This window comes from Miscanthus floridulus, chromosome 9 (assembly GCF_019320115.1).
Source record: "Miscanthus floridulus cultivar M001 chromosome 9, ASM1932011v1, whole genome shotgun sequence".
Taxonomy (NCBI): Eukaryota; Viridiplantae; Streptophyta; class Magnoliopsida; order Poales; family Poaceae; genus Miscanthus; species Miscanthus floridulus.
In genome coordinates, this window is record NC_089588.1 from 134,990,196 (window position 1) to 135,006,638 (window position 16,443).

Here is a 16,443-nt window from a genome sequence, read left to right on the forward strand (position 1 = left end):
GAGAGCTCTTGAGCTAACCATGGGTGAACATGGAGAGGGAGGTGCTCTTGGGGTTGATGAATTGCTGATCTTGCTGCACTTGAATCCTTCCCTTCCTCTCCTTCTTGCTCCAATCCACTTCCTCTCTCTAGTTCTTCCCTTGTTCTTCTTCCTTGAGAGAGAGTGGGAGGGTGAGGAATGGAAGAGTGAGTGAGGAATGGAGCTGCATCTGGTGAGACTTAGCTACATTTTGTGCATATGATAGGTGGGTCCCACCAAAGAGGGGAAAACAACCCACTTTCCACTCACTGCTGCTGGTCCAGTGATCTGGCCGATAGTCCGTCAGGACCACTGGAACATTCCGTCAATCCACTGCCTTTGAGAATTGATTTAGAAATTGGGATTTCTTAGCATTGGGGCCAAATCTTAGTGTCCAAGAGATAACTAACCATCTATGGAGAGATTAATAGTATTGATTAGCATCTTCCGGAGAACATTCTTCTAATGTTGATTTCTAATTGACCACGGTCAACTCCAATTTGACTTCAGTTGACTGCAGAGAAATAGAGATATTGGTTTATGAATTTAGAGTCCTTGTCCTAGTGAAGAACATGAGGGATCCATTTGAGAGAGGGATAGGGGGGTCTCCAGGGCTTTGAAGGGCTCAACATGGTGATCAAGGAGACTATTATTAAAGTTTTAATTTAGAACGACTTTGGGTCGTTGCATCCTCCACCTTGCAGCTGTCGGTGACTCTAGCCGCCGCCGCCGCTTTAGGAGAGCCGTGCCGCGCCACCGTCTCTGGTCTTCCGCTGCCTTTGAGGTTCCGGGGACTGGGCGCAACAGCAGCAGCAGCCGCCGCCGCCACCACCCCTTTTCTATGGAGAGAAGAGTGGGATAGAGACGAGTGGGTAAGAAGTGTCTAGGGTTACACAGTTCGGAAGATGAGACTATTTGGGTGATCAGCCGGCCATTATCTGAGGCCGTTGATGTTTTAGCTGTCGTTAAATGAAGACCCATTTTAGCGGCTATCTCTAGTTAAACATAGCTATTATTAGCGCTTATGATTGTTTAGCGCCGAAAGTTAATTCTCCTAGTTGTACTCTTTAAGTTAGGGGGTGTTTGGATCCAGAGCTAAAGTTTAACCCTGTCACATTGGATGTTTGACACTAATTTGGTGTATTAAACATAGATTAATTACAAAACTAATTACACAGATTGAGGCTAATTTGTGATACGATGCTATTAAATCTAATTAGTCCATGATTTGACAATGTTGTGCTACAGTAAACATGTGCTAATGATAGATTAATTAAACTTAATAGATTCGTCTCGCTAATTAGTCTACTCCTGTGCAATTAGTTTTATAATTAGCTCATGTTTAGTCCTCCTAGTTAGCATCAAACATTCGATGTGACACGGACTAAACTTTAGCACCTGGATCCAAACACCCCCTCGGTGTAACTAGGAATTCAGGTGTGGGAAGGAATATTTCGCCTGATTTTTCTAGGTGGAATTGGTATGGCTAAAAACACATGTGTGGTGAAGGAATATTTCATCTGATTTTTCTAGGTGTCATGTAACTAAAAATCCAGATGCCATGTAGGAATATTTCACCCCATTCTTACCAACACTTTTAATTCGAGTGTGGAACTTCCTTCCACGAACTTGAATTTTATATTATTAAATGCTCGTAAAATTCGAGTGTAGGAAGGAAAATTTTCACCTAGCAAAACTAGTTTATTATTTAGGAGACAAGTCCTATTTAATTCGGAAGGAATAATTGCTTCGGTAAACTGATTTTTGCAAGGACCTTTGCCAGTCAACGGCAATGTGTCCATGTCTTCTACCGGTCGCCATGGCCGTAGCCCGTAGGCAGGAAACCTCTGAGCTCTGCGCCTCTGCCTGAAGAGGAAACAGCGGGCTTCTCTTGCCGTCCATGTCCTTTGGCGTGCAGTGCTCTCGATGCAGAGGCAATGAGGCTCATGGAGTCATGTTTCTAATTATTTTACGACTATACAGATAAGCCTCTGGGTTGCTGAGGAATACTAGTCAAGAAACAGAGTGGATCGTCGGAGATGAAGCTGAAGCATGCCTGGGACGTATGGGGGGAGTGGGAGATCCGCGTGCTGGTCCTCTCCAGCCTCGCCCTGCAGGTCTTCCTCCTCTTCGCCGGCGGCCTGCGCAAGCGCGTCGCCGAGTGGTGGCTGCGCATGCCGCTCTGGCTGGCATACCTGCTCGCCGACTACGTCGCCATCTACGCGCTAGGCAACCTATCCCAGAACCAGAAGCTCTGCGACGGGTCCCGGGACGCCGAGATGCACGTGCTCGTCTTCTGGGCCCCGTTCCTCATCCTCCACCTCGGCGGCCAGGACACCATCACCGCGTTCGCCGTCGAGGACAACGAGCTCTGGCTGCGCCACTTGCTCAGCCTCGTCTCGCAGGTCGTCCTCGCCGGGTACGTCTACTGGAAGTCGCGCCCGGGCGTCCGGCTCATGGTGCCGGCGGTCGTCATGTTCGTGGCCGGCGTGACCAAGTACGGCGAGCGGACGCTGGCGCTCAGGGCGGCGAGCATGGGCAGCCTGCGCAGCTCCATGCTGACGCCGCCGGACCCGGGCCCCAACTACGCCAAGTTCGTGGAGGAGTGCCAGTCGAGGAGGGACGCCGGGCTGGTGGCCAAGATCGTCATCGTGCCGGAGAGGCCTCCCGACGACGACACCCGCGTGGAGGTGAAGCGGGTGGCGTACAGCGACCTGGTGTACAGCGCGCACCGGCTCTTCCACACCTTCCGCCGCCTCTTCGTCGACCTCATCCTCAGCTTCCAGGACCGCATCGACAGCCTCGCCTTCTTCCGGAAGCTGGAGATGGAGCAGGCGTTCAAGGTGGTGGAGATCGAGCTGGTGCTCATGTACGAGTCCCTCCACTCCAAGGCCCCCGTGATCCACGGCTGGCTCGGCCGGGGCCTGCGCGTCTTCACCCTGGCCGCGCCCGTCGTGTCGCTCGTGCTCTTCGCGCGCGCCGCCGGCGAGATGCGAGGCTACGGCTACGCGAGCGTCGACGTCGACATCTCCTACGTGCTCCTGGGCGGCGCCGTCTTCCTGGAGACCTACGCCATCCTCCTGATGGTCATCTCCCCCTGGACGTACGCCGACCTGCGGGCCAGCGAGCGGCTCCGGCCGGCGGCGAAGGTGGTGTTCTGGCTCATCGAGTTCTTCCAGCCGGAGACGAGGCCGAGGTGGTCGGACCAGATGTCGCAGTACAACCTCCTCAGCTACTGCCTCAGGGACGAGCGCCGCTGGTACAAGGCGCTCATGGAGTGGCTGGAGTGGAGGTGGAACATCCGCGTGAAGACCATGTGGGACAGCTGGAGGTACACGAAGAAGATCGCCGTGTCGGAGCCGCTGAAGCGCCTCGTCTTCGAGCAGCTCAAGAGCAAGGCCAGCAGCACCATGGACCCCAAGAGCTACCGGAAGCTCGGCGAGCACCGCGGCCAGTGGGCGCTCCAGCGCAAGGGCCTGTACCAGCAGCTGGGCTGGAGCGTCGACTGCGAGTTCGACGAGAGCATCCTCCTCTGGCACATCGCCACCGACCTCTGCTTCTACGCGAGCCAAGACGGTATCGGCAGCGGCGGTGACGCTCTGCCGGCGCTGAGCAGGGAGATATCCAGCTACATGCTGTTCCTCCTGGTGATGCGCCCGTTCATGATGACGGCGAGCATCGGGCAGATCCGGTTCGGGGACACCTGCGCGGAGGCCAAGAGCTTCTTCCGGCGAGCCGACGAGGCCAGCGACGAGGCGGGGTGCGCGGCCAGGCTCCGGGCCGTGGACACGTCCATCGCCGAGCCGCGGGACGTGAAGGGGGACCGGAGCAAGTCGGTGCTGTTCCAGGCGTGCAAGCTCGCGAGGCAGCTGCTGGAGCTGGAGGGCGCCACGGAGGCCAAGCGCTGGCGGCTCGTCGCCAGCGTGTGGGTGGAGATGCTCTGCTACGCCGCGGGCAAGTGTGGCGGGGGCGCCCACGCCCGGCAGCTCAGCCAGGGCGGCGAGCTGCTCACCGTGGTGTGGCTGCTCATGGCGCACTTCGGCGTCGGCGACCAGTACAGGGTGGAGTCTGGCCACGCCAGGGCCAAGCTCGTCGTTGACACGTAATGTAAACCACGGACTGAAGCATACCGTGCCGCAAACGACCGCAGCAATAAACATGGCCTTTACGGCCCGGGGCATGCATGGCATGACAGTGTCTGAAGCGTTGGGAGTTTAGCGACGGGGTCGGGGAAGCGACACGCACAGGCCAGCTGCAGAGAATCGGAGGGCTGTTTGCTTGCCTTCACTGATGCAGCGAAAAGTCTCATCAGAGTACATACATGCAAGTTACGCAATTCAGGGTTCTAATGTTTTGTACTACAAGAAATCAGTAATTTTCCCACACAGTGAGGTTTAATATAAATATATAATTCCAAGGTCTTTGTTTTCTTGTTTTCACTTTTTTGTTTTTTTATTTGAAAAAATAGTTCTTTGTTTTCCAATCATTGAGGTATAATATAATATATAAATATAATTCCATGCTCTTCAATGTATTCTTTTATGCAAAACCAGGCAAATTTCAACACCCAGAAAAGCCGAGTAACCATAATTCTTACAGCAGAAAACTAGCTACAGAAAACATTTTGAGACTTTGACTAAGAGGCATCCCATTATTCTGAAAGTGAAAGCGACGCGAAAACGAAACAAAGCAGACACACATAATTACAGACAGCACACTTACATGACTTCGTAGTCAAAGCACATCGAGTGTCGGGTTTGCAACTGACTCGCTACTCCAACACTACGGTGTTGTTACAAGATCCGTCCATCTTTTTCTTCGATGGATGTCAAGGAGCCTTCTTTCCTAGCCACCTTCACTTTAGTAACCACTAAGAATCAGATCACGGAAACATACCTTCGAGGTACTCCTCGAAGCCTTCGTCATTATTCCCTGAACTCCTTGAAGAAGCTCCACTCCGGTCTGCAGAATTGTTTGCAAGGGTGAGTTTCTGGCTACCAGAATTTATTGCATCCTCAAATCCCAAAGGAAAAAAAAAACACAAGTATACATAGCATGGAATAATCGACAAAGCTCAATGCCATCACAAGTTCTAGTGAGCCTAATGCCAGCCATATGTATGTTCGCTCCAGATATGTGGCACCTTGTTGCTGCCCCGATGGGCCCCAGGCACCACAACCACACCATCTTTTTATCATTTTAATTTTCTGACTTCTTTTTCCCTACCATATTCTATACAGTTCATTTTCAGTGCCAGAAGGGTTCACCCACCGCTCCAAAATTATCAGTCTACCAATCTACCGTATGGCTGGTTAGGCCACAGGGATGTTATAAAAAGCATGTTTGCGGGTTTATCAGCCTGAGTTTTTTAATTTGGGGCCAAACAAGCCCTTAATTAAGCATAATACGCCTGCCCCAAAATGCATCATAGTTCATAACCACACAAAAAGGTTTCGGCAATCATGGATACCTTTTTTCTTTCTTCTATATTTCTCGTCCTCGTCCTCCGAGGTATCGTCATTTTGCTCATGTTTTCTGCAGTTTGAAAAGCGAGATTAAAGAATATAGGGTAAAAAAACATAATGGGGGCGGAGAAGAACTAGAAGTACCTCTTTCTCTTGTCGCTGTCTTTCAATTCAATTTCCTTTTCACCAGAGAGCTCATTTTCCTTCTCTTTCTCCTTTTGCCTCTTATAAACAAGCTTTTCTGCACATCTTTCATAATGTACTACAATCAGGCTAAATAACCAATTGAATGCTTGCTTGAACAAAAAGAAGGCAGGAAAGACAGAGTAGGACTCAGTAGTCCATGGAAAAGCTTAATTAAAGAAATATCATAACAAGAAAGTACAGCAATGATAGTTAAAAACTGTTCCAAACAAATCCTATCACGGAACAACGGACTCACTAACCTTTTGCAAGCTACCAACTTCACCAGTGCTTGTTTCTGTTCCCCTGCTTCAACATAAGAAAAATTGACCTGAACATGAGATAAAGAAAAAAGAAAGGTAAGGGCTACAAATACAGCTAAAACAGTTCTTTGGGAAAAAAATGCATTGTACACATTTTAGTATCAACAAGAAGATATTAGCAAATGGCATACCTCATAACTACCTAGACCATATTTTTCATCACAATGCCTATTACCACAGATAAATTGTCCTGCATAAGAGCATATTCTGGTTATTACTGAAACATTATTTATATTGATCAACAAAAAGCAGATCCTGTTTGCAAGAATATATATTTCTGATCTCTCGGAGAACTTTCTACGTTCTTGTTACAGATAAGTATATAAGCATAATAATATAAGAAAACTACAACGATGGCTTTCAAAAACAAGAATTCAGTTCAGATCTATTTTGGAGTTTGAGGTTGTTAGATGCAAGAAACCCCCACCTGTACTTTGCTAAGTGTAACAAGCAACCCTTTAAGCTCGGTAACATTGATAGTTTGATATAGTTTCTTTAAATAATAAATACCCTTTTAAGTTCTAGACTTCCATTTTAAAGGTCTGTTACTAGCAACAGAATACTCATACGATCCAAGTTCAGACATAGTTTTCCGGTAAACCATTTTACATGGAATTTAACTGACAGGATTACTGAATAATACCCTTGCCAGATATCACCTCCTTTTCTGTTCTCCATCTCAATCCAATCTGCAGCAGAAAATGCCCTTACAACATGCAATTCACATCCAAAACTACAGATCATTTCAGAAACAAAAAATGTAGTTGGACACTCATTCATCATCCTATCACGAGTATGAATGACTGTCATATGCTTACTACTTGTTTTCACTTCTGATAACCAGTGTTTGTGCATGCCTGCCATATCATAAACATTAAAAACGGGTGTGGCAAGCATGCTTATTGCGATATGCACATTGACACAAATCCAAAACCAAGGAGAACAGCTATTACTGCCCATTTATTAATTTATGAAATATGAAATCAAGTTGAAAGAGTATCACAATTGGCATGATATAATTCTTGCAATCTTGCCCGTACATCGAAAACACTCTCTAAAAGTACATAATGGCCCCTCTAAAAGTCATGCTACAAACATTATTTCTGTTCCATTGCATTCAAGAGTGAAGGAAAAACTAAGTGTTTACATCAAGAATAGTAGTACACAGGGTTAAAAGAACACACCTTGCCTTTTTTGTAATGCGTCATGTCAGCAATGCAATACCTGCCTCATGTTAAGGACCCTAAGCACAACAGAGTTAAACCTTACAAAAATTACAAGGAATAATACAACCCATAAAATATAACTCCCATGTAGACAAGCATCAATCAATCCTAGCTGACAGAATGCATAAGTTCATGAGGTGAAAGTACGAATTATGAAGTGCTTAACACAGAAGAATGTGGCAATGCAGAGGTCACCAACAGATACATGTCCTTCATATGATAACATTCACATGACTTATGCCTATTTATATCACCAAACTATTAAATATCTTCGTTTAACAACATTAGCTTCAGCATATATGAACATGTTACTTCACAAACTTATCTGAAAAATATGTCATGTACTGACATGTCCTTCCAGAAAAAACAAAACAATATCAAATATACCAAAAAAAAGGATACTCCTTAAAAAGCTTGTCATAGTAACGTTTGACCAGCCTCTTCTCCCAAGTTGAATCCATGTCATCTTCCTCGGAAAGAATGAACCTTTTACACGATAGAAGTAAAGTGAGGCACTGACGAGTTTCCCAAAACCACAGGGCACATGCATATGTTGTACCATGAACATTTAACAGACATCAGTCTGACCTGTATCCTTCTCTCAGTGTATCTTTATCAGTTTTGATGGGCAAACTACTATCCACATTTTTCTCATGGCCATAAAACTTAACTGTTTAAAGACAAAACACATATCAATGGCAATACACAGATACATCATACAGGAAAGGAAGGATAGGGTTTTAAAAAACTGTAAGGTTGAGTGTCTGATCTCCAACTCTTTCTACACTACAACGAAGGGGTAATTCTTTCACACCACTATTCTTGAAGACTAGGATACATAAAATAAGAGTTTTTGAAACCTAAAATACATTCTCCTAGTTTTGAATTCATGCATCAGAGATTGCTCATACATATATGATATATCCATGTAGAAGTACTCAAGTACTGCACTATTAGAAGTATGCCAACCAAACCAGTTGCTAAAGAAATCAATTAAAATCCAAGCAATCCCACTTAAGATTAGGCTTGGCATGCTTTTCAAAGGTTCATACTTCTCCTAGATGTACATGTAGTCAGGTATCAGTATATCAGCAGACTGGGAATTGGGATAACAGGACATCATATTGATTCCTTTGTGAAGAAAATAATCCAGATTTGAATATGTTTTGTATTCAACTAGGGGGTGGTAAGTTACAGATAGAAGTATATGACCAATGTATGGATGAAGGTAGACCCCAATTCTTTCTACAATAGAGAGGACTGTTCATCATCCATCCTATTTCTTTTGGAAACCAAGAGTAAGCAAATAAAAAGCTTGTTACATGCCACTATCTCAGTTTACTTCTCACAATGAAAGGTCCATTCTGTGATCTATCCATGGGATGGCATTGGGCGAAAAAGTAAGGTAAGGTTGCACCACGTTCGAGACCAGGACACAAAACCAATGTAAACAAAAATACACATTAGAATGTTTTTTTTGTATTAAACTAGCTGACAAATCATATTTAGAAATACATAATCCATGTATGGATGAAGGTAGCCCCCAAATATTTCTAAACTAGAGGGGACTGTTCATCATTCAGTTTATTTTGGAAACCAAGGCTAAGCAAATAATTAACTCATTATGTGCCACTGCCCCCAGTTTCCTTTTCACCATGAAAGAGCAAATTAATCATCTATCCAGACATTTGCCGTGGGACAATGTACCAATATATCAACCCCAAATTTAAAGCTACGCCTAAAGTAGGCACACCAGCACGTTGAATGATTGTGATCAGAAGCCGAAGCCTATAAAGGAATTCAATAAGATTTTTAGTGTGTTGGTTGCTCATCAGATCCTTACATAGTTCAGCATTTGAGGACTGAGGTAATTAGTAATATCAGAAGTGCAAGCAGCTTGTGGCATATACTCTAGAGCATCATGAGTATGTTGTATGTGCTGGTTCCTACAGTAACATAAGAATTGCAAGTTGCAAATGTTCCCTGTTTCTTTTTACATAGAGAACACCATCAGCTTACATGGTATAATTTGGTTAACATAGCTTATTATTCCATTACCATGCTATATTCTACTCTGGAACCATTTATTTCAACAATAGATCAGTGGGGCTGTGGGTTTCGCCGCAACATGTAAAGCCCCCTACATAAGACATGTTAATTAACTTGCAATTAATCTATCTTGTGTATATCTATGTAAAGCTTGGCCCCACAGGGTTTGGACCCTGGATCCGCCACTGCAACAGATAATACCTTAACCTATACAATTTCCAAATGAATCAACGAAAAATTGCTGGGAAAGACAAGGTTGGCATGCTTTTGCCACAAAAGATTGCAGAAAAAAGATCGTACCATAGTCCTTCATGAACTTCTTATGGCGATCATAGGCGTTTAGCCCACGGATGTGCGATTGGTACTGCCTGCATCGATCAAACCCCCATTCAGATTAATGAGACCACAATTCAGCACAAACTCTGCAAGAGTACTGAAGTAAGAGCTTGTGATTCGTCTCGTTCGATTACTGCACTAATAACAACCTACACTAACTAGTAACTACTGCAAAGCAATTAGGAACAAATAAGTAAACTATTAGGGTTCGTGGACCCAGTAATAATTTTACATTTCCCAATGGTGAAGGCCCAAAGAGTACTTGAATAATGTAAAATATTACTCTTCAACAGCTATAACAGCAAGAAACTTATAAAAGGCTAGGGTTTCTATATCCAGTTTGAGCCGCAGGAATCTATCCAAGAAACGAAGGGCACCAAAACAACGGCCACATCGAATCGAAGAAGGTAAAGAGAGGCACGGGAACGACATGGGGATTGGCGGATTGCCGCACGAGAGGCTTACATCTTCCTCTCCTCCCTATCGAAGATGGCAGACTTGAGCCGCCCCAGCGACGCCATCGCACTCGCCCGCCCGCCCGCCCGCGCCGCGTCAGCCTCGCCTCACCCCCTAGGCCGCCGCACCGCTAGGATCCGCGCCGGGGTTTGGGCTTGGGGTCGGCTGGGAAGCGAGCTCCTGGTGCGGCGGCGTCGCTCCGGAGTCGTGGCGTACTTTCCGGGCCTCAGGCCTGAGCGTAGTATGAGTGGTTGCGGAAGGAGGGCGGGGCGAGGTGGGCCGTGGTCCGTGGGCCGGAGCGCCGGAGTCGTGGCGTACTTTCCGGGCCTCAGGCCTGAGCGTAGTATGAGTGGTTGCGGAAGGAGGGCGGGGCGAGGTGGGCCGTGGTCCGTGGGCCGGAGCGCTCGTGTTACCATCCTGCCGCGTGCGATGTGGCCCATCTTGGCCCACTCGATGTTTGAGGTAGAGTAGGTTGGACCCCGGCTGCAGCTGCTACTCCGGGTGGGCGTTCGGTTCTCGGTTCGGTTTTGGTTCGGTTCTCTCGGTTATTGATAGAATTCGGTTCCTAGAAAACGGGAACCGATCGGTTCCAAAAAAATTTAGGAACCGAGCATTTCGGTTCTCGGTTATTTCGGTTCGGTTCCGGTTCTAACCGAACTAACCGAATTTTTTCAGAAGACCTCAAGACAATAATAAATATACTTGTTCTAAGGTAAATTTATGCAACACTATATTCATTTTTAATAATAATAATATATAAGAAAACAATAGCAATATAGTAACACAAATATATAGCAGTTCAAATATAAAACACTACACATAAACCAAACATAATCCTACAAAATACAAGTAAGTGAGTATAATTCATGTAATTCGGTTCTTTCGGTTAATTCGGTTAATCGAGAGTAGGAACTGAATTTTCTTCGGTTATTTCGGTTCCTCAATATCAGGAACCGAATTTTTCGGTTCCGGTTCTTTCTGTTTCGGTTCCGGTTCTTTTGGTTCGGTTTTTGGTTCTCGATTAAATTTGCCCAGGGCTAGCTGCTACATTGCCTGGTTGAGATTTGAGAGAGTTTGCAGCTGCCTCTGCTGTAGCTGCAACGAACGGACCCTCTGTTTGGAGAGCGTTTGATAGAGCTGGAGTCCATGCTTGTGCTCGGGGGAAAAGAAATACTCCTACGCCTAAAGTGGTCGGTAACTGAAAGCATCTAGGCCCCTAGTTTGATTTCGGTGATTAATAACGACACAAGATTACTATGATTAATGTGTGTTTTGCAAAGACAACTTGAGTTAGGTCATGGTAACGATGATTGATTGGACAATTATGGTTTTCATGCCCCTATCGATGGAAATCGTTTTGGTTTTCAAAGGATAGACGACAAGGTTAAGGACGGACTAGTTTTAAGTGTCGTTTGACGTTAGAGACACACTTAGAGTAGTTTAAGATTTTGTTTTTCCTTTGGCCGTGCTATTAAGGGGGTATGAACTAGTAGCTTGACCTAGGTGAGTCTAATGATTTAGGTGTGGTGCACACTTGTCAAACTTAGCACTAGATAGCTCAAGGACAGCCCATAGATCAGTTGAAGTCGATGCCGATAACAAAGTTGGTAGAATTTGAGGTGAATGGAGACTTGGATGATGATCAGACGCTGGACCAGATGCACATGTGCCGTGGCCGGTCAGCGTTAGCTCGCGCAGCTAGGGCTTGCTCATCGATCGGACGCTGGCTCCCAGTCAGGATCGGACGCGCAGGTGTGCGCAACTGTAGAGCGAGCAGCACTCACCAAGGACTAGACGCTGTGACCTAACGCACTAGAGGCTGTGTCCGGTCAACAACAGTAAGCATCCAGAGAAGGAAATTGCTGACCGGACGTGTCAAATGGGTGGCGATCGAACGCTGGTCAGAGTCCGGTCTCTTATGATTGTGCTAGCGCCATGTAGCAGTTGGTTACTGATCGGATGCGTCCGATCACTTTGACATAAGCGTTCGGTCACTCCAAAATGTGCTGAGTTAGACCACAACGGGTATGTTTTGAAGTGGGTAGTATAAATACTTCTCCCACTCGTCCAACTTAGAACTCTTGCCATTTGTTCAGCTGAGCAACACCTTTAGAGTGCAAGGGAGAGCAAGAGCCTAGTGGGATGATTGAGATTTGATAATCCAAGATTACGGACCTCATTAGTGTATAGGGAGTAGCAAGTGTGCATCCACCTTTCTCATTAGGCTTGTCTTGATCAAGTGAGAGTTTGTGCTTGTTACTTTTGGTGATCACCGTCACCTAGACGGCTTGGTGGTGATTGGAAACTTAGTGATCATCCGGCGGAGCTTGTGGATAACCCAAGTTATGGTGTGAGCGGTTGTGGGCGATTCACCGCGACGGAGTGTCAAAGAATCAACCCATAGTAAGCACTTGATCCTTGCGTGGATCAAGGAGGAGCTACACCCTTGCGTGGGTGCTCCAACGAGGACTAGTGGGGAGTGGTGACTCTCCGATACCTCGGAAAAACATCAACGCGTTTCTCTTCCTCTCTTTACTTTGAGCATTTACATTTGAGAAATTCAATTTATATCTTTACATTCTTAGAATTGTCATGCTAGAGTAGGATTGGAACCTAGGGTGCAAAACTCTGTGCGATAGAACAATAGAAACACTTCTAGGCATAATGGGTTAAAATGGGCTAAGTGTAGGGCTTATTATTGCAAGAAATTTAGAATTAGCCCAATTCAACCCCCTCTTGGACATCTTGATCCTTCAATTGGTATCGAAGCCTCATGCTCCTTGAATTAAGCTTAACCGCCTAAAGCAAGATGTCCCACGGGGATGGACCCCCTCCCATCTTTGATGGAGATGATTTTCCTTATTGAAAAATTCGTATGGAGGCGTACCTAGAGGCTTTAGATGTTGGAGTGCTTAGAGCCGCCTCACAAGGTTTTCCAACACCTAGGGATCCCGCTAACCTTCAAGGTGATGAGATTCACTACGAGAAGTGGAATGCAAAGACTAGAAACACTCTTTTTAGAGGCCTTTGCAAGGATGTCCTTAACTATGTGTGGAACCACAAAGACGGCCATCAACTATGGTCGGACATTTGTGCGCTGCATGAGGGAACCAAGAGTAAGCGTGAGGAACGCTATCACCTCGTGATGAAGAAGCTTAATTTAGTTGAAATGCTTCCTAGTGAAAGTGCTAATAAAATGTATTCACGCTTGAATATTTATGTAGAGGAGATCAATGGGCTTAGACTCACTCAAATGTAACCATCCGATGTTGTGAGAAAGATCTTGAGTGTCCGCCTCATTGACAAGTATGGGCATATTGTGATGGTGCTTTATCAAGGTGACCTTTCCACCGCTAAGCCAACTCAAATATTGAGGAAGATCAATGCACATGAGATGTACATGCACATCACTCCTCAAGATGACTCTTCTTCCACCAAGAAGAAAGATTTGGCTTTTAAGGCTAGCCAAGAGAAGAAGGGCAAAGCAAAAATTGATCATGATAGCTCAAGTAATGAGGAGATTGATGATGCAAGCCTTGTTCTCATGGTTAGAAGAACCGTCAAGATGCTCAAGAAGCTTAACAAGAATGGTGTCAAGTTTGATGGCAAGAAGAACAAATTTTTCACCAGTAGTAGAAGGAAGCCCATCTCCAAAATGGATTGCTACAATTGTGGAGATCTTGGTCATCTAGCTCATCAATGCCCTAAACTCAAGAAAGACAAGTACAAGAAGAAATACAAGGGCAAAAAAGATGATTCAAGTGATGATGATGATGAGAAAAAGAAAAACAAGCCATACAAGAAGAAGGATGGCAAGAAAAAGGAATTTCACAAGAAGAAGAAGAAGAATGGCAAGGCCTATATGGTTGGTGATTGGCTCACGAACATTGAATCATCAAGTGGCTCATCCGATGATGAAAGTGAAAATGAGAAGGAGAAGGTGGCCACTCTCGTGATTGGTTCTTCACTACCTTCACCGACACCGTCGTCATCATCTTCTACACACCTATGCCTCATGGCCAAGGATGAAGAAAGGTACAAAATGATGATGATAGTGGTGGTGATGACAATGCTAGTGATGATGAGAATGGTAGTGATAGTGATGAAGAATTTGAATCACCTTCTTATGATGATCTTGTCAAATTGTTAAACCAATACACTAAAATCATTAGAAAGACAAGAGCTAAAAATGAGAAGCTAGAACTTATGAATGACTCACTCTAAGCGAAGTATGACATAGCCGAAAAAGCTAATGACGAGCTGTGGCAGAACCACCCAAAATAACACACCTTCAGAGGCGCTCGTCTTCCACCAAACACTAAGCACCCGAAAGCAAGCTACACCGGATGGTTCCATCAAGCACACCCCAAGGGAGAACTCGAATCATCCACATTTTTTCCTCCAGGATCCAATAATAAGAACGAATTTACAATACTTAGTCCATTTCATACAACAAGAGTTCTCAGAAATACATTATTACAATACCAAGTTCAGAGTGCGGAATTTAAACAGCGGAATTAAAATAAACATCTAATGATAAGATATAAGGATCCGTCTGTGCCCACTAGAAGAATCCTCCACACAATAGCTACTCCTCAAGCTGCACCTGCAATAGCGGTAAATAAACCCTGAGTATACAATGTACTCGCAAGACTTACCCGACTAGTAGGAATAATTTCTCGACTCCAAAGGATATGATAGGCTTTATAGTTTGCTGGGTTTTCTTTTTGCAAAAAGCCTTAATAGTAGTGAGTCCTTATGCATGTTCCTTATTAGCAGTCCTAATTAGTTCATTAGCTAACCATTCTATGTAAGCACATGTTCTACTTTCAAGCAAGAGTGGAGCAATCAGATCCATTTCACCATATTTTATCTTTCAGTTCTTACTAAGGTGCTAGATCATAGACAAGTCGTACCGTATTACACGGTGATTCATGAATCAATATAGCCTAGCTGGGTACCCCGAAACACACGGTCCGCTTGTACCCCAGGCACAAGCCGGACCAACCCACCACTCTTCTGTCAAGGGGTCCAGGTCCCCGTCCAAACTTAGACTCCAAGCCCCCACACCTGAGTCTCGGACTCAGTGTGGTGCTTAGACCTCCACCATCCCCGTCTCCAATCAGTTGGTCCGGGAAGAGTCAGAACCCACGACAAGAGAGCAACAAGCCTTCCCACACCCATAAGCAAGTATGTGCTCAGGATAATAAGTCTATGACCTGACTAGAATCCAATGCAACGGCCGGTCCTTAATCGACATGGACAGGGAAAATAGTGTAACCAAGCTATGCCCCATTGGTCGCGGGATACAACCTCTTACACCCACCAATGCCCGTACCATATCCCTACCCGGTGTCTATTTCCTTTCACCATTTTATCATGAGAGTAATATTAATAATCACCTATTGCGAGTAACGGTAGGTTACTCATGCTACCGAAAAACCTAAGCATGGCAGCTACGCGGCCTAAGCTAGTAGGACTCATAGGTAGGTATATCTATGCATGTAGTTTCAACAATAAGCCTGTAACATAAATGCACATCACATATATATATCCAGTGATTATTCAAAATAAGGGTTATGCACTGGGGCTTGCCTTAGGCAGGCGAGGTGTCAGCTCAGTCAGTCAGTGGTGGCTCCGGGACCTCCTCCTGCACGAGAATCTCTTCCTCCTACTCCTTGATGATTTCCTCGAACTCGTGATCTCTGATGGTCATGATCTCCGCCAACTCGTTCTCTACATGCATGCGATGATGATGCAACACTTAGCATTTTGGCAACAGCAACTCTTAAAATAAGAATACACATGCTAAGCTACTAAGCCTACGCGCAGCGGCACTCTTGCAAAAATGCCCTCGCATTATCAGAAAATAGCACGAACACTACACATACTATTTCTATAGACATTGACTTTGCAACCGAACCCTCGGATCTTTCTCCTCTTTACAACGGCAAGGCCCCCGGCCCTCCCCGCGTGCTCCGGCGCGGTGAGCGGTGGCACTAGCACTTGCGTCAGCCACACGGGACCCACACTGACCTATCTACGAGGCTGACGCTCACCTATGGTTCGACGCAAGACAATGGGCAGCGGTTGCATGAGCCGAGATGCCGTAGAAGGAACTCTCCACGATGGCAGGCATCCTGCGGCAATGGTGATGATGTTTTGGTGAGCCACAGCAACAACAAGGTGGTAGGGGTAGAGGGTGAGCAACGATAACTCACCAGTGACCTTACCGAGAAGCCAGCACAGGCGACACGTACAGGGGCGACAACAGCGCAGAGGTGCAGTGGACCGGCGCGGACGCGGCGATAATGCGATGGCTGCGGCAGCATCGCGACGTGAGGAGCATCGGCAGTGTGGACACGACAGTAGCGTAGTGCGACTATG

The 16,443-nt window shown here is 45.8% G+C and overlaps 2 protein-coding genes across 3 annotated transcripts; one reads left to right on the forward strand and one right to left on the reverse strand.

Annotated features, from left to right (window-relative positions):
- Window positions 1–1,590: 1,590 nt before the first annotated feature.
- Window positions 1,591–4,305, forward strand: LOC136484313 (uncharacterized). The gene has a single exon (XM_066481562.1). It carries the CDS (start codon window positions 2,058–2,060, stop codon window positions 4,122–4,124), a length of 2,067 nt encoding a protein of 688 aa, XP_066337659.1. The 5' UTR covers window positions 1,591–2,057; the 3' UTR covers window positions 4,125–4,305.
- A 215-nt stretch (window positions 4,306–4,520) lies between these two features.
- LOC136484315 (uncharacterized) lies at window positions 4,521–10,251 on the reverse strand. 2 transcript variants are annotated; one of them, XM_066481565.1, is made up of 11 exons: window positions 10,066–10,251; window positions 9,565–9,632; window positions 7,804–7,885; window positions 7,618–7,701; window positions 7,174–7,213; window positions 6,633–6,678; window positions 6,121–6,179; window positions 5,930–5,997; window positions 5,628–5,732; window positions 5,489–5,553; window positions 4,521–4,980 (listed from the first exon to the last, which is right to left on the reverse strand). In XM_066481565.1, exons 1-11 carry the CDS (start codon window positions 10,119–10,121, stop codon window positions 4,901–4,903), a joined length of 753 nt encoding a protein of 250 aa, XP_066337662.1. In that variant the 5' UTR covers window positions 10,122–10,251; the 3' UTR covers window positions 4,521–4,900. The 2 variants fall into 2 exon arrangements, with proteins under 2 accessions (XP_066337662.1, XP_066337663.1); XM_066481566.1 differs by having other exon boundaries at window positions 4,522–4,980; window positions 9,565–9,686; window positions 10,066–10,094.
- Between the last annotated feature and the right edge of the window lie 6,192 nt (window positions 10,252–16,443).